Consider the following 27,246-nt stretch of genomic DNA (forward strand, 5'->3'; position numbering starts at 1 on the left):
GTGAAGTCCCATTTGTTCAGAAGACAAGAAGGACACTTGTACTCTGTGCCATCCCTCAGCCTTTCCCTTGCAGTTGCTTTCAGGAACAGAAATGATACCATCCTGGTAGGGTAACTTCATGGTGATCATGCTTCTCCTGCCTCCCTCCCCCTCCCCCCTCCCCCCCCTTACCTTGCCTCCCCACCCCCTGCCTCCTAGCAATCGAATCTAAAAATACCCTCTTTCCACTGAAGGTTTTTCTTTCCACTGAAGAAAGTGAGCTGGTAGGGGTGGGGGCAGGAGCTGGAGGTGTTGTGTTCTTGGAAGGTGTCAGAGACGTGGTGGCCCGGCCTTTGGCCACATTCCATGTGGACTGGCAGCTCTCTGGAGACCCTGTCACTGGGACTAGGCAGTCTGGTCCAGGAGCAGAAGCAGAACATGGCAGAAGCCAGAGAACGGAACCCACAATTTAAATCAGCAGTCATTCATTGATCTGAAATTGGATGATTTAAAACTTTGTCAAAACTTGAGGGATATAGAAACAAGTACAATACAGTTTGTGGTAGTATAAGGCCTCAGTCTGGCGTTTGGTGTATAATCCCAAGGAGCAAAGGAAATGAAAGCATGAAATTCTTTTTTTTCTCTCCCTATTGACCTTCCTCTGGGTCTTTCAGCCCCCAACATTGTAGACATATGCCAGAAAAGCACTTTGCTTTCATATAGGGCAGCCTGCTGGCACTCCCGCTGTGGCTCCCTGGCTTTAGGTTGGCGACCCGGAGTGAACCAGACTTCCTGAGCTTTGCCACCTCTCCCCTAGAGCAGATTCTGAAATCTCAGCTGGGTCAGCTGTCCAGTGGGGCTCCTGCTTTCTTTGTCACGGTCCCCTCAGCCCGTGGACAGCCTAACTGGCCATCGTCCTGTGTTCTCCCAAGTAGAACAATAAGGATGCTTAGTAACCGTGAGGTCTGAAGTCAGTCTAATTTGACAAATGGTGACTGACTGCCTTCTCTGTGCACGGGCGAGACTCGATGTGTGCCTTCACAGGTATGACCTATTGGGGAAGAAGACAGGAGCACAGGTATTTGAGCATGGTGCCAGGAAGATGCGAGAAGCCCAGCGTCTCTGGATGTATCCCAATTCCGTGTTTCCACTTACGACTGTCCTTTAAAGGTGCCCCCTTGCCCTGCTCCCTGTTTGGCATCGGTAGAGAATGCTGCCATGAACATATGCTCTATTAGCAGCCAGCTCACCCCACACCACACAGGGGTGTCCCATACAGGGGTTGAAGTAGTAGCAGGTGGGAAGGGAGTAGATGAGCCAAGACTGCTTGGCTACAGGTATCAAATGCCAATCCCAGCTTTTGCCTAGGCAAAGAGGGCAGTTTGTCATGAGCAGGCAGGGCTTCCCAGAACCCTGGGGTGTGACTGGACCTGGGGAGGAAGGGACAAGAAGGGATCAGGAAAACCCTCCAAATCCTCTGTTGGCTGCACCTTCCAACACATAGGTTGTCTCTGCTCTCCGGTCCCCAGGGGGCACATCGCTGCCTCCCAGGGCCCACATCTATAGAGGACAGTGTCACCTACCCAAGGAGAGCAGTCCAGCTCTCCCCACGCTCAGGGCCAAGCTCCTGGGAGGAGGGGAAGCTGACTGGCCCAACTTAGGATGTGTATTCCCCTCCTGGGGCCACAGAAGACACAGTCCCAGAGAAGGGGGGCCTGTTGGCTCGCTGTCGGGGCAGGTGCCCCGAGAAGTCTCCACTGCCTGGAGAGCACAGTGATGGTTCTTTAATTTCCATTCTTCCTATCTCCGATCTGGCTGAGATGGAGAGCAAAATAAATGAAAAGTGGTCCCCTGGAGCGGTTTGTCCTCCCATAGAAATAGAGGCAGGAAGTGGCACCAGGAAGAACGGTCATGCTTTTTTCTCCCCAGCCTCCCACAGCAGGCTGTAAACCTGGTCTTAGACCTTAAACGAACATGCTAGCTGCATTTTGAAGCTAGCCTCCCGGGACTCAGCTGGATTTTGAGTCCAGTGGTGGCAGCCAAAGCAGCTGGTGGAGAACAGGGCTCTGGGGCACCCCCTAGGGGGGCAGGCCTCGGTGCTACGGCTGTCCAGCTGGCGCTCCAGACAGGCCTCCGCAGGCACCTTGGGCCCTACTCAGCCTCCAGAAGGAAGTGTTGGCCAAGAGGGGCCGTCCTCCAGCGGGCACTAAATCCCCGAGTGTGCAGACCAAATAAGTGGATCAAGGAAGGCCAGCTGACAGTAATGTTTGTGGTGAGACCCATCAGTCGGAATGAGCGAGGCTTTTTGGAAACTGACCTTTTAACTTCAAATGGGTATGTTGGTTAGAGATAGAGTTTCCATGGCTGCCTCAGGATTGGTTGGAACGCATCGCTAGAGCCAGGGAGGCACTTAAAGGCTTGTGACAACAGCAGAATTGGCAACAGAACCGTGGGCGCGAGACTGTGCCTCCTCCTCTGGGTATGTATGTGGTGACAGGACAGGGCGGTGCTGAAGAGCTGAGCTTCATTTGGCGGGGGAGCCCTTTGGAGATTCTATTCTTTCCTTTCCTTTCCTTTCTCTTTCTTTCGTAACTTCTAAAGAACAAAATATTTTATTTCTTTTTTTTTTTTTAATATTTATTTATTTCCTGAGAGAGAGAGTGAGAGCACAAGCAGGGGGAGTGGCAGGCCGAGGGAGAAGCAGGCTCCCACTGAGCAGGGAGCCCCATGCGGGACTCGATCCCAGGACTCCGGGATCATGACCTGAGCTGAAGGCAGATGCTTAACCGACTGAGCCACCCAGGCGTCCCAAGAACAAAATATCTAAAAAATTTTTTTGAGGGGCGCCTGGGTGGCTCAGTTGGTTAAGCGACTGCCTTCGGCTCAGGTCATGATCCCGGAGTCCCGGGATCGAGTCCCGCATCGGGCTCCCTGCTCGGCGGGGAGTCTGCTTCTCCCTCTGACCCTCCCCCTCTCATGCTCTCTATCTCCCATTCTCTCTCTCAGATAAATAAATAAAAAATCTTTAAAAAAAAAAAAAAATTTTTTTTGAGTTTCACGAATCAATGCAAAGTGAGTCTATTGAAATATGTGTTCTTTTCAAACTCTGTGTGGGGTGTTTTCATCGAAGGCACTCTAGTGGGTGTGCTTTGTGGTGGCGTTTGCCATGTGGGCAGGTGTGCATTGAGACTGTGGGCGGCTCGGGCTCTCCCGCCCCTGGGCCACCGTCATGTCGCCTCTCCGGCTGGGCTAGGCGGTCTCCGCTTTCGAGCGCTCCGATCCACTGAGGAACCCACTTTAGCCTTTATTTCCCGTCACACATCAGTTTCGCCTTTCCTTTCTGCTCAGTTTGCCTACGGCTCCTGCCTCCGCCCCCGAGAGCTCTACAGAGCCGAGCGGCGCTGCGGTCCCCGCGGTGTCCTGCAGGCGTGGCAGCAGGGCCCGCGTCTTCACGCCCCTCGGCTGAGCGCCACCAGGAATTGATTTCCTGGCGATGAGGGAAATGCCTGCGTTTTAGGATGCGCCACAGTGCCTAGGTGTTATTTCTCTGCATCTTCTCCAAGGAAGTACTACATGCTGAATTAAGTTTTGTGTTTTTGTTCCTGCTCAACAGCACCGTTAAAAACACACATTTCACCCATCACATCGTGGCAGCCCTGGGGGTGGTGGGGGGACAGGAACAGAGTGGGTTTGGCCAGAGAGCATACGCCTCTGCGAGGGCACCTGGGCTGCCTTCGGTGAGAAATGCTTCCTAACAGGCCCTCTCTTTCCCCCCAGGCGTGGGCGGATGCCTTTCGAAGCAGCCCTGACCTCACTGGCGTGGTGCATATATACGAGGAACTGAAGAGGAAGGGGGTCGAATTTCCCATGGCAGACTTGGACGCTCTGTCTCCCATCCACACACCACAGCGGGTAAGCTTCCAGCTGGCATTTTCTAGAAAGACCTATTGCAGAACGGGCCAGTCACTGCCACCACCCTTCTGTTGCTGCCTTTGAATTATTCAGCTTGTCATCACGCTTTCTTAAAGCTTGAGGGCATTTCTTTTTAATAACAAGGAGAAAGCAGGAGTGAGACAGCTGGTTGACTGGTGATTCAGTGGCAGCAGTGATCTTCCCCCCCACCACATTTTCATCTGACTGTGAAAGGATATAATAGAGGGATCAGTTCCTACATTTTCGTGGAAATGGCTGCTTGGGCGGAGCCATCCATCCCGTGAGGGCCACTAACACCTACTTTTCAGAGGCCCCGGGAATCTGGTGTGCGGATACTGGCATCTCCCTGGGAGAACACTGAGGCGCCTCAGTGTTGGCAATGTGGGGGAGCTGATGACGTCACTGATCGTGGGGCAAAGGGCGGCTTTTGTTTTTTTCAGACTGTACATTTCAGATAGATTGAAATTTTATTTTGAGCTACAACTGTTCAGCATCCATCCAGACACCCTTGAATTCCACCAGCCTTGGGATTCAAAGCCGAGGGTTGGCCTGTTTAGGGGCCTGCCATGGAAGCTCTTACAACGTGGTGCAGCTCTGTGCGCCTGAATGGATGCCGTTCGTCCCAGGAAGCTGGTACCTCTACTGGCTGGGGATCAGCCCCTGGTCCCGGGGGAGAGCCAGGCAGCTCCAGGATCTGGGAGAGGCACCTTGTCCCGGCACACTCTGCCTTGCTGGCCCCCCATCTGCCCATCTCTGAAATGGGGTCAGGAAGTCCAGAGCGTCTGTACAGGTCTTTTGCATGGATCACAGTTAATGTTCAGGAGGCTATTTGAGATGCTCAAAGGGAAAGCATAAGAAATTATACTTTGCGGGCTCTTGGGTGGCTCAGTTGGTTAAGCGACTGCCTTTGGCTCAGGTCATGATCCCGGAGTCCTGGGATCGAGTCCCACATCGGGCTCCCGGCTCAGCGGGGAGCCTGCTTCTCTCCCTCTGACCCTCTCCCTTCTCATGTTATTTCTCTCTTGCTCGCTCTCTAATAAATAAATAAAATCTTTAAAAAAAAAAAAAAGAAATTATACTTTGCAAAGCGTTATTCTCATTATGATCCCTCCAAACCACTACTGTGCTTTGTGGAATAAACGTAACCTGTTTTATTCTTCTAATAATGACACAGAACCACGTTGTTGTGCCTATAATTACAAAGAACATTCAGTAAATTGCATAATTACTATTTATATTAGTCTCCTCGTAAAGGCCAAAACATCATCTTCTGGTACCAAATAGGGATCCGTGATTAGCAAAACTTCGTAGCAGGCCCCCTCCACTCAGTTTCTGAGGTGGTCCTAATAATGGGAACCCTGACCAAAGCTCTCACAGAGCGCCCTCAGTGCTGCCTTCCTGAGCGGCTCTGGTGTCGGCGAGGAGCTGTTGGTAGCCCCCTGCATGGATGGAGAACCTGGGTGCGGAGGGGGCAGAGGGATTCCTCCAGCCTCAGAGTCAGCAGTAAAGCTGGGCCCCCTGCCTGCCTGCCGGCTGCTGTGGCGGGAAGGGCCACCCTGGGGTGGGGTAGGTGCCAGGCCCGGCCACACAGGCAGCCCAGGTGAACCAAGGACTTTGTTGTTGCTGTGCCAGAGCGTCCCCGAAGTGGATCCAGCCGCAACCATGCCCAGGTCCCAGTCGCAGCAGAGGACGAGTACCAGCTCCTATTCCTCGCCTCCTCCTGTTCCCTACTCCGCTCCTCAGGCCCCGGCTCTGAGTGTGACGGGCCCCATCACGGCCAATTCAGAACAGGTACTTGCAGACTTCCGGGCCATAGGCAAGGTGGCCGCCTGGCCTCGTTCACCCTTTTGGGACACATACAGATGCCTTCCCTGACCAGGCGCTGTGCTAGGTGGCGGCGGCCCACAGACGGAAGGGCCCAGGCCCTCTCCCGAGGGCTCACCGTGTAGCGAGGAGACGGGGGCAAAGACAGTCCGGCGGACAGGGTGGTGGCGTGGTTGTGGGAGCGGGAACCAGGAGTTGAGCCCAGAGATGAGCGCTGCCTGGAGGGTCACCCTGGGAGCTGACGCTGCTGAGGCTCTTGAAGCTGGAGGGGGGCTTCATCGGACAAAGTGGGGGGCGGAGGCACGGAGGAGCGGGGCATTCACGGGAACAGCAACTGGAAGCTTTGGAGGATTGGTGCAGGATCCGAGAGGCAGAGGGGGAGCCAAAGCACAGATACCGAGTTGCGTCGTGAACAGCCTTGTGAGTCACACAGAGAGGTTTGGATTGATCTTGGAAGAAGCGTCAGCCATCAGAGGCTGGGGACGCGATCAGCGAGGTCCCGTGGAGGCGGAGGCCAGCATGAGGGAGTCCCATAGGAAGCGCCCTTCCTGCCTTTATTCCAAACACTGCCCACCTTCCCTGAGTTATTTCCTGAGAGGCCAATGCCGTTTTAACGCCAAACTGGAGTTTTTTTAGACGAGTCGCAGAAAATAGTACTTAGATGAATCTCTAAAATGTCCATTAGTTAAAATTTGAGAATTGATCAGACTTGGCGGGGGGGGGGGAAACCGAAACTCTCTTCCAGTGTTTATATTTTTTAAGTCCTTATTTAATATTTGTGACAGCGTCATTATTATGGAAACTCATTTAAACAGAGGGGTCAAGGGGCGCCTGGGTGGCTCAGTCGGTTAAGCGACTGCCTTCGGCTCAGGTCGTGATCCTGGAGTCCTGGGATCGAGTCCCGCATCGGGCCCCCTGCTCGGCGGGGAGCCTGCTTCTCCCTCTGACCCTCCCCCCTCTCATGTGCTCTCTCTCTCTCATTCTGTCTCAAATAAATAAATAAAATCTTTAAAAAATAAAAAATAAACAGAGGGGTCAATCGATGAGGTGTGGTTAACCGAAACGTCGTGCCAGGGCCACTCACGTTTTGTTCTCTGCTGGCCCTGAGGAGGTGAGCGGGAGGAGGAGAGCCAGAGGTCAGACGGGCCTGGCCTTGAGTCCCCACTCCGCCACTCACTGTGTGGCTTCAGTCAGGTCATATAACCCAGCTGGGCCAGTAGAACAGGGTGGTAGTCCGTCCTCCGACCCCATGGAGTCATCGTGGACTTGGCAGGCAGCTGGAGAGGCCTTGTGGTCATCACTCAAGCCCCCGGGGCAGAAAGTCTCCGGCAGCTGTGGGCTCTGCTTCCAGCGGCAGAACTGGGCCACTTACTGCTCAAAGGGGAGTCTGACATGTTTGGAGTTGGATGGTCCCACTGAGACCTTCCACTGACTCCTTGTCAGTTCCGTGGGAGTTTGGGAAGAGCCTTCCCATTGCAGCCAGGACAGTCTGGAGGAGGGTCTAGAATGGGCGAGAAGGCATGGGTCCTGCCCCTGGGGGAAAATGGACGCAGAGCCGGCAGGAACCCAGCCTGGCCTAGAGGGACCCCAAGGGCTTCTGAGCCCATGTGGTGTCTGTTGCATTCCTGAGCTTCCAGGGCCAGAAACCTGTTGTGGCTAAGACTCCGGAGGAATTCACCCACCAGGCAGAACCAGAGAGGAGAAGAGCCTCTTGGGACCTAGGCCAGTGTCCTCATTGACCATTGTCCATCTGTCCATCCAGTACACATTTATTGAGGCCCCCGTCCCTTTTCCTGTGCTGAGAGTACTGACCTCCACTCAGCAGAGTCCCTGCCCCCAGGAGATCAGCAATGGGGTGGGGGGCAGAGCGGGGCCTGCTGTAGAAGGGGGGCTGGCTGGTTCTGCCTCAGGGAGAGGGGCAGGGGAGAGTCAGTAAAGGCTTCAGGGAGGACAGAAGGTGTCATTTGAGCTAGGTCAAATTGCAGTTGAGAGCCGTAGCAAAATCCAGCGTTCTGGTTATTGTAGTAGGAAAGGGATCGGGTCGGTACTGGGTGCATGGGTACCAGCCCTGCACTGGGTCTTCACTTCAGTCATTCCTAGCAGCAGTGGGCAGTGTTTTCCCCTCTCCATAGGTGAGGAGACTGAGGCTCAGACAGGTTCAGGTCTGTCCCTTATGGTGTCCCTACTGGAGGAAAGATGGCTCAGGCTTTGGGGAGCTCTGTTGGATGGGCAGGTAGGGAGCCGGGGTGGGAGGGGGTCTCCCCCCGAGTCTTCTCTTGGTCCCTTTCCCTCATTCTTGCCACACCAGAAAAGTGCAGCTGAACTGGCCAGCTCCTCGGAGGACCAAAATGCTTCGATTGTAAACCCCTGGGGCCAGCATCTATAACGATGAGGGCCCTTGGGGATCAGTCACATGCTCTACCACTTTCACTTGAAAGAGTAGGGACAGAGGCCTGAGAGATGAACTTCCCACTCAGGCTTCTGCGGTGGGAGGGCTGAGCTGCACACCAGCTCCGTCCGCGCCAGACGCAGCGCTCTTTCCCGGCAGTCACCCATGACAAACTCTTGGGAAACAGGGCCCTTGTGGGGTGGCCTCGCGGCCCCATTCAGGTGTCTCCCTTACCCTCACGTACAGACCAGAGTGAGACAAGAAGCCTTCGAATGCCGAGCACATTCAGAGGTGTGACCTAGATGTCATGGTGAAGGGGACTGTCACTGGACAGGTGCAGCTTGACTGACCTCTGCTTCCTGCTTTCCTCCCTACTCCCACCCCCCTGGCCCAACAGATTGCCAGGCTTCGGAGTGAACTGGATGTTGTTCGAGGCAACACAAAAGTCATGTCGGAGATGCTAACAGAAATGGTCCCCGGGCAGGAGGATTCGTCCGATCTGGAATTGCTGCAGGTGAGAGCAGGGAGGGCCTCATCTTGTGGAAGCTGTGGCCCTGGGCATCCAGCAGTGAGGCAGGATCAGGGCCCAGGGGGACTGTTGTGGGAAGGGACTGAGTCCCTGTAGGCTTTTCCTCAGCCTCATGCTTCCTGGGACCGATCAGAAGCCAGTACCAGGCTCTCTTATTTTCCTTAGTGACTTTTTTTTCCTGATTATAAAATGCCGATTACAGAACGCATGCCCATCAAAAGAAAAAAGGAAGTATAAAGAAGAAAATACTCATTTTCTTTGATTCCAGCACCCACAAATAACCACTGTCAATGTTCTGATGCTTTTTCTTTCAGACTTTTTTTCCGTGTTTGTTTTCATTTCAGATGTAATTGAGATCCTATTGTGTGTACAATGTTGTGTGTCGCTTTGTTTCCTCAACATTATGTCATGAACACTTGTGACAGGCCCTCTTCAACCTTCCCCGCACGCAGGAGCCCTTCTAGCCACACTTTGCCCCCTGAGCCAGTCCTGAGACTGAGATGAGGTAGAAGCTTCCTTTCTTTTCCTGAACACTGAGGATTCCAGGCTGGGGTTGGCCACCTGATGGTTTGTGAGCATCTGTTGCTAACTGGCCTCCACGCCCCCTTAGCCGCCCTGCAGATTGGGGGGCACGGCAGAAAGGGGTCCGGGAGCAGGGCTGGCACCCGGGGCTGCTCTCAGACTAGTGTCAGGGATCCTGGCCAGCCAGAGCTAGCAGCCAGCTCTCGGCCACACCCGTCTCCGACGACTCTGGCATTTGTACCAAGTGGCATCTGTGCTGCCCTCAGAAGCAGTGACCTTCTGGAGGTGGGGAGAAAGGATTCTCTAAGCTGCAAGTGCCAGATCTTCTTGTCTGGCACTCAGAGTCGTCAGTCTTGCTCCCCCCTCCGAGTGCCATCCCTCCCACCCCGCTGTTGGCACACACTCGCAGTGTCTGAAGGCCCGGCTCGGGTAGCCCCGCCAGTCCGCAGTGCCCCGAGCCAAAGTGACTGTGCCTGCTCCCGGGCCGCTTCTTGTCGTGCCCTCTTCCTCCCCTGAAGCCGTCAGCTCCCAAGCAGCTGAGGGTGGGTGCATACCTGCTCTGGGCCGGACGCAGAGCAAAGCAGAGGTGTGTGGAGCGTGGTCTCTGCTCTGGAGGAGCGCCCAGCCTGGTGCAGGGAGGCCGACCAGAAACAGGTCATCTCCATGAAGCCGTGATATCAGGTTGCTCTTAAAGCCGAGCCGAGTACCCTCACCCAGCCCTAACGAGGAGCCCCGAGTGGCCTCTCCCAGACCTCGCTCCTGACACCTGCAGCCCAGCTAGGTTTGCCTTCGTTCAGCAGGGGCCAGCTGTCCATGTGCCACACGCTAGGGGACCCAGTGTCCCGTTAATGCACCATTGACCTCCATTCCCAGCCTGTAGGGGGAGTTCTTCCAGGCATTAGCTGCTACAGAGGAATCTGAGATCAGTCCAGAAACAGTCCAGAAACTGCGAGGGCCTCTTGAGGCAGCTTTGTGCTGTGTCAGCATCAGAATTCCTGCTGACAGGGGGTTTGCAGTGGACAGAGTTGAGCTCCTGGCAGCAGGGGGTGGGCTGAACAAAGCCAACATGCTTCCAGACAGCCAGAGCAGACCCAGACAGCAAGCATACTCTGTGCGTGTGCGTGTGCATGTGTGCGCGTGCGTGTGTGTGTGTGTGTGTGTTTAAACAAGCCCATCAGCCAAGACAAACAGAACCTAATCTCCTGGCGTCAGCTCACAGTTTTCAAAAATAGGTTGCTTCCCATGACGTTTTCCTTCCCTGTTTTGTTCCAACTCCAAGCCTACCAGCCCTCCCTGCTATCTTATAAATCAAACAGAGAAAGAATGGTTCTGGGTGCCAGTGGGAAGCTGGCCTTTCAGCACGGGAGATTCAGGAGTCAGGCAGCTCTGTGTGAACAGCCACACTCTCCTGGCTCCTGGCCTCGCTCCTCAGTCATCCCTGACATCTCCCCTCCTCTTCTTCCCTGGGCAGTCGGAGGCCGGCTGGGCAGGGGCTCCCAAGGGCTGGGGCCACCCCAAACAGCCCATTTCCCACATGGGAAAATGACACCAGCTGCTTGGGAAATGATGGGATCAGAATGTGCCCTGAGGACCCCTCAGTTGAGCTGGAGGGCAGCCAGATTGCTCAGGGTAGAAGCTGTCCAGAGCTCACAGTGCTGGCGGGGGCCGTGGAAATAAACCCATTTGTCACCAACCCAAATGTTCACGCCAACAGAAGCTGCTCCCGACTCGAGTGTAAATTGCTGGGTAGGAGGCAGAGGAAATGCAAAGAGAGGAAATTGGAGGTGTCAGCCCCAGGATGCACTGGTGCGGCGGACTGCAGTCATGGGCGGTAATGTCCCGAATTGCTTCCTGTCTCCCTGAAGGGAGACTGAGGCCACTCCTTATGCTGTGCCGGCAGCTTAGCTAGAGACCCTGAGGAAAACTGAGGCAGGGTGCCCAGAGGGAACACTGTGCCGGGGCGGAACCCTCCACTCCCTGAGCTGGGACAGACCTTCTAGGCAACTAGTCCAGCTCCACCCATGTGCTCAGATTAGTGCCCACCTCATTTTTCTTAGCATTTTCTTGACGAGACAGGCTGTTTGTGGGAGCCCACGGAAACACTTCTGTTTCCAAATGCACGTCCTGGTCAGACTTTGGGAAGCACCACAGGAGGGCAGAAAGAACCACTGGGTTCACGTCCCAACCACTGACAGGCTGGACGATACTGGGTAGAGCCTGGAGTGATCACGCTCATCTTGGAAGGATAGAAATCGTCCATTTGAGGGGTGCCTGCATGGTCCAGTCAGTTAAGTGTCCAACTCTTTTTTTTTTTAAGATTTTATTTATTTACTTGAGAGACTGAGAGCAAGAGAGCACAGAGGGAGAGGGAGAAGCAGACTCCCTGCTGAGCAGGGAGCCTGATGTGGGGCTCGATCCCAGGACACTGAGATCATGACCTGAGCCAAAAGGTAGCCGCCTAACCAACTGAGCTACCCAGGTGTGCCTAGCATCCAGCTCTTGATTTCGACACAGGTTCATGAGATAGAGCCCCGCATCGGGCCCCCACACTCAGCTCGGAGTCTGCTTGAAATTCCCTCTCTCCCTCTCCCTCCGCCCCTCCCCCTGCTCTTGCTCTCCGCCCCCCAAATAAATAAAATCTTTCAAAAATTGTCCGTTTGAGGTGGCCAGCACAGTGCCAAGCACAGGGAACTCATCATAAGTCAGAGCTCCTGTGATTGTTGTTAGTACATCCTTCTCTACGGCAGGCTAAAGTCTGTCTCCTTACAATGCTACCCTGGTCTGTCTGCTTTAACCACAGAACAAAACAAAGTCCTCTTTCACAATGTAGGTCCTTAAATATTTGAAGACTGCCATGAGCCCTGCCATGGCCCGGCCTGTGCGGTACAGATGTGCCTATTGGCAGCCCACCTTGTAGATGAGCTGGCAGTTCTCAGCAGGAGCCTATAAAATTGAGAGCTTCCATCAACCTAAAATCTTCCATCTCTCTCACAGAGCTGGTAAGCCGTATCTTCCCTACCCTATGTGTGGGCTCTTGGGTTCAGGCCTGATATTTGAGACTGCATTGCCGTCTCCTGAAGTTCACGTCCTTAGCTGCCGCCTGGGAGTCCGGTTTTGGAAATCTTTAAAGATTCTGAGGCTGTCATCCGGTACTCTCCGTCTCTCCCAAATTAGCCTCTTGAGCTTTGTCTTCAAATAATAATAACTTTTAATTAATCCAGTGATGCCCAAATTGGGCATTCCTGCATGGCCATCCATCAGGTAGTAAAAGAAGCTCTCTTCCACATTGTTTCTTCAAGTAGCAGATGGTATATCCCCTCTTGCTGCTTGCATCTCGTTTCAACAAAAACCGGGATGTCCAGGACCATTTTCTCTAGAGAGATCTAGTTTATTCTCCACGTTTAGCTTCATTATTCCCCCTTCTCTTCAACAAAGAGTTTCTTCTTCTTCTCCCCGCCCCCCCTTTGCCGCTATAGAAAGCGGATCTTCAGGACCTTATTCTGTGTTCCTTAGAACTTGGAGAAGGTTCAGAGGAAACCCATAAAGATGATTAAAAGACTGTTTTGCGAGGTGGGGATGAGAATGTCCCTTGAAGAAAAGATAAAGGCATTGGGATTAATTAGACAGAAAGAGGCTATTTTAATATGTTCTGATAGATGGAGGGCTTTTGCACAAAGAACACTGACCAGCTGTTCACCCCCTCTGTTGAGAACCGGACATAGGAGGAGGCCGAAGCCGAAATCTTCCTCATGTAGGACATGCCTGTCCTGGCTGTTGCATGGTGGGAAGGACGACCGGGGCAAACTGCATGCTCTTGTGACTTAGGATCAGAAGAAAGTCAGGCTGTGTGGCTGCTTTAGAGGGGGACATAGGCAGTGGAAGGTCTCCCAACTGCATCTGCCATGAGTCTGGCTGCTGGTGACCCCACCGAGGTCTTGCAGGCGGCCAGCTGGTGTTTGGTGGCAGAAATCTCAACACGCTGCTTCTCCTCCCCCCTTCAATCCCTTTGTCTTTTTTCTCACTGTTTAAATTTTTTTTTTTTTTTTTTAAGATGATGACATAGGGGCGCCTGGCTGGCTCATTCAATGGAGGGTGTGACTCTTGATCTTGGGGTTGTAAGTTCAAGCCCCATGTTGGGTGTAGAGATTATTTAAAATAAAATCTTAAAAAAAAGAAGATGAAGGAGAAGATGGTAACTTAAAAGCTTGAAGGAAAGAGATAATAAAACTTTCTGCAGAGACCCCAGGACATCCTTGATTTGGAAGCTCCAGGCCAGATTCTTTGGTCCAGTTTATGAAAGCTCTTTGAAAGGCTCCTGGGTGCCCCTCTGGGATCAGAGCATTCGAGGCTCTGTCCATGGGGTCAGGGGCTGTCTCTCCCAGCGCCCCAGCTGAAGGCTGTGGGGAACGAGGAGGCAAGTACAAAGGGCAAAGCAGATGTTCTGGGGCTTACAGTCCATGAGATCACCACATTGTGTGCCCTTGGGTCTCATTGTTCCTGCAAGCTGAAGTCATAATGTTAGAGCTAGTAGAGGTCTCAGAAATCATCTAGCACTTTCCAAACATTTCTCTAAAGTAGGGGGACCCTTTTCTCCACAATTAAAATTCCACAGAGAACTGTAATGTTTCAAAGAGATAAAAGCAGAGCCATGGGGTGGGGTGTCCCAAACCCCATGCCATGGAGGCCCCTCAGTGGCCCTCTGCAGAGCTTTACCACTTCTCCAACCCCCTTTCCTACCCGGGGAGAAACAGGCCCAGAGGGTGCTGGAGGCCTGGAGAGCAGACCTGGACATGGCTGCTTGCTACCTGCCACTTGGTTCCCAGCACCCAGGAGGCCCTGGGCTCCACTGGGGGAGACTGAATCCAACCCTGCCCTTTTCTGTCTAGTGGTTCGGGTGCTTTGGATGTTTGGAGCCATGTTTCTGAGACACACTCTGCAGTCTTTTGAACGATCTGGTTTGGTTCTCCTTTGACTCTGGTGGACCATCCTTGAGGCCTGCTGTTTGTTCCCAGGCTTCCACTGATTGGGGTGGGGGTAAGGGCTCTTGCTCATTTATTGGAGATACACACGAGCCAGAGGCACTGCTGGAGGACCTGTCACGACATGGGGCAGCAGCGCCAAGCAGAGGTATGTCCAGTCTTGAGGAGGTAGGGGTTGGGGAGAATCCCCAGGAAACATTCTGGGCGGATAGGGAAATGGGTAGCTGGGTAGACAAATGGTAAGCTGGAATTGTAAAATGTTAATGGCAGGTAGAATCTAGGGGTTGGGTATATGGGGTCTACTATAACACTTTAAAATCTTTTCTCTACATTGAAAATTTTGTGACTAAGCGTTGGGGTGGGGAAACATTCTGGGGCCTTGAAGGATGAGTAGGAATTTGTTTGATGGAAAAGGAGGAGAGGAACATGGCAAGCAGAGGGCTGCCTTCTCAGGGGCCTCTGAGCAGTGAGGGCTAGTGCCTGAGGCCGTCTGCTATTCTAGAAAGTCTGACGTGTGTTCGGAGAAGTCCCGTGCCTCTGGGAGGTGATGCCGCCAGCTTCTGCCAGGGTGGCCTAGGACCTCTTTCCGTTTGGAATTGGCCTGCAGTTAGGATAGGAAGTCACTGACCTCTTCCCTGTCCTGGGCCTGCCTGGGGGTGGGAGTGGGGGCTGCCTTTGCTGGAGGGAGTGGGCCTGTAGTTGGGGCTCAAGATCCTTTTGCTCATCAGAGATTTTTTTGCGGACACCTTGAGTGCTGGTCTCCTCTCTACGAGGCACATACACATCCAGGAAGGGATCCAGGCACTGCGCCTCTTTCCTCTGTCTGCCACCCTGCCGCCTGTGTCCCCAGGCTCTGTCTTTCCCTCTTTTCCGTCCCCACGAACTTTGGCTGGTCTCCAGCATGTCTTCCAAAGCGCTAGGGAAGATCTGCTGCCCAAGAATGTCTTTTTTCTTTTGGTTAATGGGGGCTGGTCTTTTAAAGTGAATCTGAATCCATGCTCCCTTATGGGCCCTAAGCGGGTGCTCCCTGCACTCTAACGATATATCATAAATACAGTTATTTACGTTGTTGACTTCAGTCCTGGCTGTTGGAATCCTTCTCGTGATCTAATGTGATTGCTTTTTTCAGAAGTTGATTTGTGTGGGCTTTTGTTTTGTTTTTTGGTTTTCGTCTTAGCCCTCGCTTGTGAGCGCACTTTGTTTCTGTAATTAGGGTTTCCGCTGGGCCCTTGGCTTTCCTGTGTACTGTGACTGTCCCAGCAGTGACTGGATTTGACCTGTGGGTGTGTACCAGCACCCATGGCTGGGATTGTGGCAACCCATCACTGAGTTCCGGCCAGGCTCCAAGTCCCAGGCCGCTTCCCGAGTGCCCCTCTTATGGCTGGCCAGGGGATCTAGGAGCCGTTCACAGTGGTGGAGAGTGGACATTTCGTGGCATTTCACTCTTTCCTGGATATGATGTCCTGTGCGATTAATTTTCAGTATTTGCCTCTTGTTACTCTAACACATGCATGTATGTTTAAAAATGCTTACTGCTGGGTCACTGGGGTCTGGGACGAATCCTGGAGAGGGAAAATTCGATTATAGGTGAAGGAGAATTGCCCATTCCTCTGAGTGGAGAGAGGGCCAGCAAGAAGGCTAAGCTGGTGTAGGTCCTGAGTGAGGACGGTGATGGGGAGCAGGTGGTCTGCACAGACCAAGGGATCAGAGCGCCATAGAGTCGAGGTGTCCCCATCCTTCCTCCTCCAGCCTCAGCTTGCTTCTGACCTCCACCCCTCTGCATCACCTGCTGGTGGGAATGCTACTCCCCGGGCGCAGCTGGTCCCTGAAGCACCAGGTCAGGGGTTGGGAGAGAGGAGTTGTGAATCCCCGGTGATTTGCTGACAGCCCCTTAGTTCCAGGATCACTCTGCCTTCTCCCAAACCTAGAATGGGAGTCTTAGGAGAACCAAGAGTGGGATTGTCTTCATAGAAAAAACTGGAAGGTCCAGATGCTGGGCTTGCTGGCCCTATGACCAAGAGAGACTGACAGCAGCATTCTGGTTGTACAGAGGGCCAGCAACAGGGTAGAACGAAGACAAAGGCAGTGTTTCCATAACCAGCCAGATGGGGCCCAGCAATCCAGAGGCTCTCCAGTGAAGCTTTTTTTTTTTTTTTCTTCCGGTGAACACCAGACTATTTTGTACCCAGCTGCCTAAATCTAGAAACCTTCTGTCTTGACAACTACAGCTATAGTGGGGTGATTGTGGGATGACCCATGTGGGTTGGGCCTCTTTTCTCAGCTGCCCCTACTCTTGGGGAAGGAGCCCCCACAGGCTGAGCAGCCAGGGGAGGGGTGATGGCAGAAGCAGTTTCCAGACCTGGTGGCCGGCTGGTCATGATCTGCTTATTCTGTGATTGGCAGGTCTGTCCCACAGGATCAGACCCAGGACACTCATTGTCGTCCAGTGGTGAAGGGGGTGTGTGTGTGTAAGGGAACACTATTTAGAGACCTTGGACTAGGTGTGGATGGAAGGAATGCAACTTGCCTTCATTAATTAATTCTCTCCAAAGCATTTAGGGAGTAGCTCCTGTGTGTTGGTCATGGATGCTGGAGAAATGGGGCCAAGAGATGCCAGCCCTGCCCTCAAGGAGCTTCGGTATAGAGAGAGGAGGCAGATAAGGGGCCCAGCAGTAAGGCCCCTGTGTGCTGAGCGCAGTGTTGCAGGGCACTGCTGAGCCCTGGGATTCCCTGCTTTATGTTTGGCCACATCTGTGTTCGACTCAGCAGATGATTACTGGGCCTTTTCCCCGTGTGTGGCGCAGTGTAGGGCAGGGAAAGCCTGTGGAAGCCAGGCCAGAAAGTGGTAAGGGTCTGTCTTCAGGGGGACTGTCCTTCCAAGGGTAGAGCGGGCTCCAGTGGTGACTGGGGGTTCATTGGAGTCCTCTTTGGCCAGCCTGGAAGACATGTCAAGAGCTTGCTGAGCTTCTCAGACCTCAGCGAGATATCACACGTGCCACCGAAATGTACCTAATACAGTCATAAAATACACTCCTGCTGTTGCTGGGAGCATAAATGACCTGGTCTCATCTTTTTGGAGGGTCTTCTGCAATTACCAGTCCGTATTCTAAGTGACTGTATACCCTTTCACCCAGAAATTCCACTTCTAGAAGCTTGTCCTATGGAAGTACTGGCACAAATGTAGGAGCCTGTGTGTGTATGAATGGTCCTTGCTGCACTGTTTGGGTTGGCCAGAAAGAGGCCTTAAGGCAGTGGAAGCACGGGGAGATGCTTCATGATACACACACACACAGGTGGGGCTGGCCGTATGAAAGCGACGGGGAGAGGTTGTCGAGAGTATTTTGTTGAAGAGAAAAAGCAAGGTGCAAAGGATCACATTCTTAGACGTAAAGGACGCTCTGTACAAACACGTGCCGATGTACATACAAGAGTACAGAGCTATGGACCCTTGTCTGTCCATTGAAAAAGAGCTTCCTTCTTCTGGGGCAGCAGGAGATAGAGAGGGGCCCTCCACTTTGCATCCCACCCGTGGCCGGCTTTCTCGGACAAGCGTGCACTCCTTTGGTGACTTTTAAGAATTGACTCACATTTTGCCCGAGGAGGTAGAATGGGACACGCATCGTCCCCAGCAGGCTAGCCAGAGGTGTGTGTGTTCCCTAGGAGCTGAACAGGACCTGCCGGGCCATGCAACAGCGCATCGTGGAGCTCATCTCCCGCGTGTCCAACGAGGAGGTCACTGAGGAGCTGCTTCACGTCAACGATGACCTCAACAATGTCTTCCTCCGCTACGAGAGGTGGGGCCGGGGTCCATTGTCATCCCTCCCAGAGACTGTTGCCAACGGAGGGATTTCTCTCCCAAACAATGTGGAGAGGGAGAGGGAGTGTAGGGTTGGAAAATGCTCATCAGAGATGCTAATTTGTTCCCGGCTGACAGGGAAAATGCTTCTTGTTCTCCTGGGAACGGAGCAGCAGGAAAGTGACGGGCAGAATTAGGCTCTGCCCTTTGCAAGCCTCAGGCTGCCCTGCCTTCCCCACTAACCGCCCCCCGGGGCCCATGAGGGGAGGGCCGAGGCCTTGGGGCCCGGGAGCTTGCACCTGCTCCTTTGAAGATCCTTTGAGTTTGAAAAGGATTAAAGGGGGGAAAAATCTCTACTAAGGAAAAAAGATTTCCTCTTTGCCATCTTTAAAGAAAGAAAAAGATTTTTCCCTCGCTTTGCAAATGTCAGTGTGTCTAGAGTATTCCAAAGAAGGCAGGGTGTAAGTGCCGGATGCTGCTGCTGTTTAGGGAAACACACGCACACGCGCACACGCACACACACACACACACGCACACACGTTCATTTGAGTTCTTTCTGCAGCCAAAGCATTTTTGGATTTGAGGTAACCAGCTTGAAAATTCTTTTCCTTTTCCAAAGCCTCCCCTGGGGAAGGAGTTGCCAATAGGAGGTAGTGGCAGGCACGGTTCCCAGAGCATCATTCGGGCATGTGTGGCTCAGGCTTCTCCCAGCAAAGGCACCAGAAAGCACCTTGACCAGGCCAACCTTCTCCCAAGTCTGAGGCCTTCCGCCCTCGGAGACTTGGGGCCCTGGTCCCTGCGCTGACTCACAGTGTGATGATCTGGCATCATTTAGGATCAGTGTGACAGGGGGCTTAGAGGGAGATTTTGCCGTGGGTATCACGACCCTGGGCCTTGTCTTAGTAGGGATGGGTGGTCCTGGGTCTATCCGACAGACAAAGAAACCTCTGCAGTAAGAATGTGGGGCCACCCAGGGGCCCCGTGTGTCCTTTGGAGATTAGAAGCAGATCTGGGGTGCCTCGACTCCCAGCTCGAGACCCCTTGGTTTTGCCTTGTGGTTCTAGTTTCTCTACTTTAAATGGGCTTGGCCTTTTCACCTCAAACCCGTTTCAGCCCTTCCTGGGATAGGAAGATAGGGGCTAATGTGAGCATTTTCCCCTGAGTCTGCCATACTGGCCTGACCACAAATTCAGAGACAAAGCCCTGAGGTGCCATTCTGGCTTTAGTGCTATTGATAAGACCAATTGTCCCTCCAAGATGGTGTGAGAAAGGTACTCCAGGATTAGAAACTTTTCAGATGTATTAACATTCTCCTCCTCCTTATGGGCCATGGTTCATAAAAACCCACAAGTCTCTCTTGAAACCACAGTGGACACACATCGCCTAACCGGATTGTCCCTCCTGGGGATCCCTACTTACCAGGCGCTGAGCTGAGTAGATCTCAGTAAAGGCTGGTTTCTCCAGCCTCTAGCTGCAGAGGGTCTCTTAGCTACCTCTTTGCCCACAGCGTCTTGGAACTTTTAAATGCAAGGGCAGCCCACACAGGTGCCTCACAATTGCTCTTGTATTCCCCACCTGGTGGGTATGGGACAGGAGAGGCTGTCTGTGGTTGCTCCTAGCCAGGTCCCATGCGCAGCTACTGGGGAGCCTTTGGGCCAGGCCAAGGGCCTGTGCCTGTCTTCCTCTTCTAGGTATCTACCCTGTGTGTGTCCCAGGCCCTCTCCTCCAGCACATTGAGCTGAGGGCATCTTAGTGACAGGCTAATCATGCCTAGCACAGCTCTATGAAACAGGGAGGGGGCTACACTTCTTGCCTGGCTTTGGAAATCGGTATCTGAGCCTCTCCCAGGTCAAGTGGTTGGCCCAGCCCCGCCCCGCCCAAGGAGCAAAAGGAGCCCTCTGGGCCCAGAGCATGAGGGGACAGCTGGGAATGCTTATAATGACCTCCTTATGATGGGATGTGCCAAACAACACCTTCCTCCCCCGCTTCATGTGCTCGTGGGTGAGCCTGGAGGCTGATCCTCCAGAGGAAGGCACGGTAAAGTTGGGGGGTAGAGGGAGACCCACCTCCCATGTCCCCCAAATGGCCCCAATTGGTTTCCTTTTCCTGGAGTCTCGGTGTCCACTGGCCTCACAGGGCCCTTGGTCCCCAGGAGCTCTTCACAGGACCAGTGAGCATCACTATACCGCGTCGTCCCTCCTCACTCTGCTTTCCCTTCCCCTATTAGGTTCGAACGATACAGGTCAGGCCGATCAGTGCAAAATGCCAGTAATGGAGTAAGTATTCCTTCAGAATTCTCTCCTCTCCGGATGCTGGGAGACCTACCTCTGTTAGGTCTCACCTCTGGTTTTTCTAATTGGGGCCTAAATATATGGGTAATGAGGGGCATCTGGCTGGCACAGTCTGTAGAGCGTGCGACTCTTGGTCTCGGGGTCGTGAGTTCAAGCCCCATGTTGAGGGTAGAGTTTTCTTCAAAAAAAAAATTGGGGGTAATGAAGGAGTAAGCTCTGGCTGATGGGATACTGCAGAAGAACTAGCAGACACATTCCCGGTGGGAGCATGGCAAGCAAGCCCCAAGTTAAAGCTCCAGGGACAGCGACTGTCCTGGTGACTGCTTCAGCCCTGCCTCCTTTGGGGGCAGGGGGAGGAGCCAATGGGCGGGGGCCACCTTGGACCACCAAAGTCCCAGGGAGGAAAACTGCCTTGTTCCTGGATTGGTGCAGCGTTGATGCTTTTTCTTGGGTTCCCTGCACCAGGCCAGCTGGCTCTTACCTAGGAGCCCAAGGCGGGCGCTCTGGGGCTCACTGCTGTCTTCTCTGCTGGCAGGTACTGAACGAAGTGACCGAGGACAACTTAATAGACCTGGGCCCGGGGTCTCCAGCTGTGGTGAGCCCAGTGGTGGGGAACACGGCACCCCCATCTTCTCTCTCCTCTCAGCTTGCAGGCTTAGGTAAGTGTCTCACAGGTTTGTGTCAAGGGCCTTCTTTTCAGGCCACTTCCTGGTTGTGAGTCTGGGCTGAGGGCCCCTTTCTCTCTCTTGGTTGGAAGGCCCAAAGAGGGCCTTTAGAGGGATCCATGGAAAAGTGTATTCCTGAGACCTGGCCAATTGTGCCACCTTTAGTTGATGACTTCTGTCCCTAAACTTAAAAGTTTAAACCTGTGTTGGAAAGAAGGGGTGGGGGGAGTTCCAAGGAACTGGAAGTTGTTTGCTTTTAAACAAAGATAGCTGCTGTGTTTTATCTGCAATAGTCTCTGTGGTCGAAGTGATTGTCTTCTCAATATAAACTAGGCCAAGGATGGCAAATAGGTTTCAGCTCATTGGCTGCTTGGGACACAGGTCTAAGAAAGATGCTGCTTGGGAGATGAGTCTGTGGTTGATTGGTAATGTCTGCCACGGTCTTGGAATCAGGAGGTGATGGCACAGGTGGATTTGCTCTCCTTGAACTAACATCAGCCTAAAGTGCTGCACTGTCTGAAGTCTAAAACAAAAGAAACTCACCACTTTCCCACTTTTCTGTTTGCAAGTGTGTATATGATTCTAGATGGTACACCGATTTGTAACAGATAAAATTATAGTATTGAAATAATAATGCACGGCTCTCACAAAATTCTTTCTACCTTGGTTTTCTGTTTTCCTTTTTTTTTTTCCTTAATATTTATCTCTATACCTTCATTCCATTACAGTTGAAATTGGGCTTTTATTTAGTGGCCTGTCCATTGCTGTGATTCTGGCTTCCCAGCATCTCATGAATCTGTGGCCACTGTTTCTCTTTTGGAACAGATTTCTCTGCCTTCAATCCATCCAGCATATGGCCACCAGATTTAATATCCAAAAGTCAAATTGAATTCTGCTGCCTGCCTTCTTAAATAAAGGTCTAGTGTTGGGGCGCCTGGGTGATGCAGTCGGGTAAGCATCCGGCTTTTGATTTCGGCTCATGTCATGGTCTCAGAGTCATGAGATTGAGCCCCGTGTCTGGCTCTGCGCTGGGCGTGGAGGCTGCTTAATTAAGATTCTCTCTCTTCTTCTTCCTCTGCCCCTCCCCCCACCTCTGCACGTCCTCTCTCTGAATAAATAAATCAATCTTAAAAAAAAAAAAAAAGTGAGGGGTGCCCAGGTGGCTCAGTCAGTTAGCATCTGTCTTCGGCTCAGGTCATGATCCCAGGGTCCTGGGACCAAGCCCTGTGTCGGGCTCCCGGCTCTGCCGAAAGCCTCCTTCTCCCTCTCCCTCTGCCCCTCCCCTCTGCTCGTGTTCTTGCTCTCTCTCAAATAAATTTTAAAAATCTTAAAAAAAAAAAAAAGGTCTAGTGTCCTTCTCCTGGGCTCCTTTACCTGGCCTTTGAGGCTTTTCACACCCCAGCCACCTCCCACATGCCTTTCCAGCCTTTTTGTTCATCAGCGTCTCCACAAGTGTTTTTCACTTCACACTCCCTGGACTTCCCAGGCTCTGTGCTTTGGTACCTGCCTCTCCCTCTTCTCCTCGAAGCAGAGTCCCCCTGGGCCTTTAAGCCCTATTCTTGGGTCAGTTTTGAATCTCTTCCAGTTATCTCAAGCTAGGTACTGGTGGTGTCTGTCTCCCACCTACTTCATGTGCTCCTTAAGGCCAAGGACCGCATCAGATTCAGTTTGGTCCGCTCATGATCTAGCTTTGAACGTGGTGGGTGCCTGCGAAATGTTTGTCAAGGAAATACATGACCCAGGCGCTTAGACGTGTGACTGAGTCAGTGAGGAGTGTACTGATCAGAGCGTTGTGGGAAATCTGCAGAGGCACTGGCCCCAGGCCCCTCCTCGCTGCCAGCAATCTCCCTCTCGTTCATACTGACTCTTCCCCACCTTGAGCAGCTTCGGGGGGGGGGGGTCCTGTGGCTGTTCTGTCCCCCATCTGGGCCCCGGTGTGACTCCTCCTGTATGTGGTGGGCTGGGGGTGCCGAGGAGAGCTGCCCAACCTCCCCCCATAGAACCCTAACCTGCCCACGGGCTTCTGAACTTTGGGACCTTTCCTGAAGTCCACGGGCCACATTTTACTCTCATCCTCCCCTCATTTGTTTTGTTGCCACAGACTTGGGAACAGAGAGCGTCAGTGGTACCCTCAGTTCACTCCAGCAGTGTAATCCGCGTGATGGCTTTGACATGTTTGCCCAGACGAGAGGGAACTCCTTGGCTGAACAACGCAAGACGTATGTGGGGACCATTTCAGTGGCTCTCGGAAGACATTGGGGGAGGATTGATCCCGGCCTGGTCACAGGCCAACACAAAGACGCCTTTTGTTTGCCAAGTCCAGGGCTGCCAAGAACGTTGAAATATGTCTGTGAGGACTTGGCAGTAGACAGAGATTTTGAATGAACACCAACCTCCCCACCCCCGCCAACCCCCACCTCCCCGCCTTGGGGTTGATTGTGGTTGGATTTCTCCTGTGAGTCATAAGAGAGTGCTTCCCGTGCTGCTGCTGAAGAAGAGCTGGGAGCTGGGGGGCAGCCAGGCAGGGCATGAAGTAGCTCTTATCAGCATGGTTTTCTTGTGCAAGGGTGTGGGCGGAGGCTTCCCTGAAGGCAGCTCCTGCCAGGAGAAGCCATGTGAAATTGGGAACATGGGTCCCAAAATAGACCACCCCTTGCATCTCAGGGAGGCACAGGAACAGGCTTTGAGCTTCTTGTTCAACCTTAAGGCAGGCGAAGAACTCTTTCCTGCCCTTCCCTGGGGCCCGGCATCTTGAGGCATTTGGCTTTCTGGGTTCCCATGCTCAGGTATCAACAGGTTGACCAGAAACCCGACGCAAGGTCCCGTTCACGCTTCACCAGCTGTCACCACCTTCCTTGTCAAAGGCCACTGCGGCTGCTGCTTTTAAAATAAGAATTAATGTTGCCTGGAGTTTCAGGGCGCTTTTGACCTCCTGTCAGTGGACTTTGGAGATGCCCTGGTATTGTTACTTGAGAGGGACATTGAGGGGCACAGTGTCCCAGACCCCAGAGGAAAGGAGGGGCTGAGCCAGTGCTGGAACTCTGGCCTCCTGGCTTTAGCTGCAGTCAGACAATGCATGAGCCCTTTGATGCCAGGGCTGCAGGGAGCGTTTCTCCAAGTATGTGTGAGGGAGGTGAGAGGACTAGAAAGTGATTAGAGGTCACCACCCCGTCCCCTGGGACCACTGCCAGGAACTGACAGACTGTGCTGCTTGTCTCTAGGGTAGCCTGCGAGGACCCCCAGGCTGTCGGAGGACTGGCTTCTGCACCAGACAGCCGGAAACAGAGCTCTGAAGTGGTAGGTCTTTCAGCCTGTTTTTCTGCCTGGGGTCCTCTGGAGGGGAAGTCGGGCCGGGTGGCCAAGCAGACTCCAGGGTGCGTGGAGGGCAGGGCCCGCTGGGGGAGACCGGCATGAGAGCACTCGATCGCCTCATTGAGTCCTCAGCGGGTGATGCCCAGTCAGCCTGCCATGAACCCAAGAGCCGACAGGCCCCGAGAGGTGGCGGCATGCTCTGGGCACCGAGTGAGCAGAGAGCAAGCGGGGATCCCTTCTGGGAGGTCCGGCCCCAGAGCCCCTTCTCTTCCAACCTTGGTGGCCCCGAGCTCTCAGGGCACAGGTCTCCTACAGCCAGATTGGGGCTCTCTTCAGATGGTCCACTGCCCTGGGGTGGGCAGGACTCTGACAAAACACTGATCCGCACCAGGAAGGGAAAAGCTCATCTGAGCCACAACTGGGCTGATCATCTGCAGTCGGCCTCGCCAGGCAGTACCAACCCACTAGCAGGCAGCGGAGGGCCAGGATTTGTCAGGGGGTCTGGGGCTGGAGGGGCAGGAGGAGCAGCAGGTGGAGGCCAGGGGGGTGTTCTGGAAGGGGCAGAGCTAAAGGCAGAGGTGCTGTCAAGTGGAGGGTGCTTGTTAGAGCCCCAGGTTGCAGCTGTGGATTCTGTGAGGTTTCAGGTCACTGCCGGGGAAAGGATTTGTGTCTTAATGCTTCTCATGGGATCGTCCCCCTTTTCACCTCAGGAATGTGTGTGGCAGTGTGTGAATGAGTGTCTGTTTGCAGGGACAGTGAGGGGGAGGGCTGTGGGATAATGGCCCTGGAACAGTGGGACCTCCTTTTAGGGTCCCCCAGCTGGGTTAGAAAGGAGCAGTGCTCATCTGCCGCCTGGACAGGGAGGTTTGCTTCCAGAACACGAGTTCGGGCCTCCTGCTGCCTGTGTCCAAATGGGCCCAGGCCAGCAGCAGTTTCCTTGAGAAGGTTCGCCTAGGGGAAGGCGCTTACTCTGTCGTGGCTCAGCCAACTTGGTAGGAGGCCTGTGCGGCCCTCTGCACTGGCCACTAGGGGGCACAGAAGAGCCAGCCCGAGTGCCTTGGGTCTCAGCACCCTGCCTTTCCACCCCTCCCCGGACCGGACTCCCAAAATCTATGCGGTGCTCATGGCTCTGTTTCTCCCATTACTCGGAATGTCTCCTACCCAACTCAGAGAGGGCGTCAGGAGGCCGGGCTGAGGGCCCCCCAGCACATCCGCTCCTCCTGGCCCACCCTGACCTTGCCTGGCCCACCTGGTCTGCTTCCCCCTGTGCCTCCCGGGCCGGCCTCCATCCACGCCAGGGTGTGTCCTACCGCACCTCCGCCCTTAGCAGTGTCTAGGCCTGGATCGGAGCGCAGGAGAGGTGGCCAGCTTCCCGCCCTTCGCCCTTTGGGGTGTGTGGCTTGGAGCATCTCCCTGTTTTCAAAGATCTTGATGATGCCAGCATGTTTTCCACCTGATTGCAGGTGGTTGTAGGCAGATTGCTTTCATGTGTACTGGTCGGTGGGAGGAAGCAGGGTTTGTGCGGCGCACGCGTGTGTGTCTGTCTCTGTCTGCACCTTGGTATATGCGTGCACACACACTGACCCACATGCATCCTCAGGCCAGGATTTCAGCTTCTGTTGTTCCGTATCCTAAACTGTGCTGACCTGCAAATGAAAGTCGGTCCAAAGGAGAAATGAAGAACACAGGCGAGGGGAGAAAATTGTATAGCCACACCTCCACGGTGCAACCAAATCCAAAGTCTTACCTTTACATGCTGTTATTTAAAAAAGGGCAATATACCCAAATACAGCGTTTGAGTTAAGAGTTTGGGAAAAGAACACACAGGTAACTGAAAAGGAGGAAAAAAGCAGAAATAAGTTAGAAAAAAAGTAGTAATGACTTCGTAAGAGCTGGTTCTTTGAAAAAATTGACCTTTGCCAACCCCGAGAGCCCTAATGAGGAGAAGCGGCCATGGGCAACCTTCCGTGACTTCCCGGAGATTTTCCAAGTGTACAGGGATAATTGGCAGGAGTATATGGTACCCTGTCGGGATTCTCGGTTACTAAACTTCTCTTCTGTTTTTTCAGGCAGGTAAGGGGGAACGTGCTGGAGGGGGTGGGGGGTAACAGGTCACATCTCCTTCCATGACAACAGATCAACTCTGAACGGTGGCTTTTCCGTTTCCATGATATATACTGTTGCTTTCTTTATCTGGGTCTTGCTGTGACTTTTCTTTCTGGGACTTTTCTGTCCTCGGCCCAGAAGAGAGGTAAAGGTGGGGACTCTGACCTGGAGCCCATAGACAGCTGGCTCATAACCCAAGGAATGGTGAGAAGTCACCAGCTGAGCCGAGCTCCCTGTCCACCCCAGCGCTTACCTGTGTCACCTGCTGAGCCCTTGTGAGTCAGACAGTACAAGGCCATTCTCTCTTTCTGACTGGGTGCCAAATTTTCCCCTCTTGCATTTGTGCAATCTCCTGAAGCCACAGACTTCCAGCCCCAGAAATACCTTCTCTGGTTTTCTGCTGAGGTCCGTGCCCCTGGGTCTTAAGGGTCTGGGACATTGGTGGGAGTGAGGGCAGGGCTCCTTCCCTCCTTTTACTGTCTCTGGAGCTCCCGGCAGTATTCACTTTTCCAGGATAGAGCACAAGTTCCTGTGGCTTTTGCTTCAGAAGGGACATTTCTAAGAGAACAGACTCAAAAGCATCCTCTGATGGGTTGGAGAAGCCCCCTCCAGCCTATGAATTTGGCAGTCCTAGGCTGATGGGTTTTTATGATGGAGTTATTTGTGTCCACTATGTCCCCTAGAAGAATTTGAGACATCTTCAAGAAACACACAAACACAATAGGAACAGAGTGAAAAGGAGACAAAGCCAGGGGAGGTTTATTTCTTTTTTTTTTTTAATTTAAATTCAATAGCCAACATATAGTACATCATTAGTTTTTAAGCCAGGGGCGTTTTAATATCATAAACACAGTTTTCATGAAGTAGAGCTTGAGCAGGCCTCTCCTGCCTCATCTGGTCAGGTGGCCCTGAGTGTGGTAC

The 27,246-nt window shown here is 53.2% G+C and overlaps 1 protein-coding gene across 9 annotated transcripts in view; it reads left to right on the top strand.

Moving 5' to 3' along the window:
- The window catches only part of TOM1L2 (target of myb1 like 2 membrane trafficking protein), a 120,213-nt gene that overhangs the window by 81,431 nt on the left and 11,536 nt on the right, over positions 1 to 27,246 (top strand). For 3 of the 9 annotated variants that reach the window (XM_021694640.2, XM_021694641.2, XM_044921472.1), the window contains 8 exons: positions 3,757 to 3,891; positions 5,545 to 5,703; positions 8,523 to 8,639; positions 17,816 to 17,949; positions 20,179 to 20,227; positions 20,778 to 20,901; positions 23,009 to 23,126; positions 24,129 to 24,204. In XM_021694640.2, coding sequence (XP_021550315.1) covers positions 3,757 to 3,891; positions 5,545 to 5,703; positions 8,523 to 8,639; positions 17,816 to 17,949; positions 20,179 to 20,227; positions 20,778 to 20,901; positions 23,009 to 23,126; positions 24,129 to 24,204 — 912 coding nt within the window. Of the gene's footprint in view, positions 1 to 3,756; positions 3,892 to 5,544; positions 5,704 to 8,522; positions 8,640 to 17,815; positions 17,950 to 20,178; positions 20,228 to 20,777; positions 20,902 to 23,008; positions 23,127 to 24,128; positions 24,205 to 26,439; positions 26,530 to 27,246 lie in introns of all 9 variants that reach the window. The other 6 variants (XM_044921471.1, XM_044921473.1, XM_044921468.1 and 3 more) reach the window with 5 other exon arrangements.

Source organism: Neomonachus schauinslandi, chromosome 15 (genome assembly GCF_002201575.2).
Source record: "Neomonachus schauinslandi chromosome 15, ASM220157v2, whole genome shotgun sequence".
NCBI classification, from domain to species: Eukaryota; Metazoa; Chordata; class Mammalia; order Carnivora; family Phocidae; genus Neomonachus; species Neomonachus schauinslandi.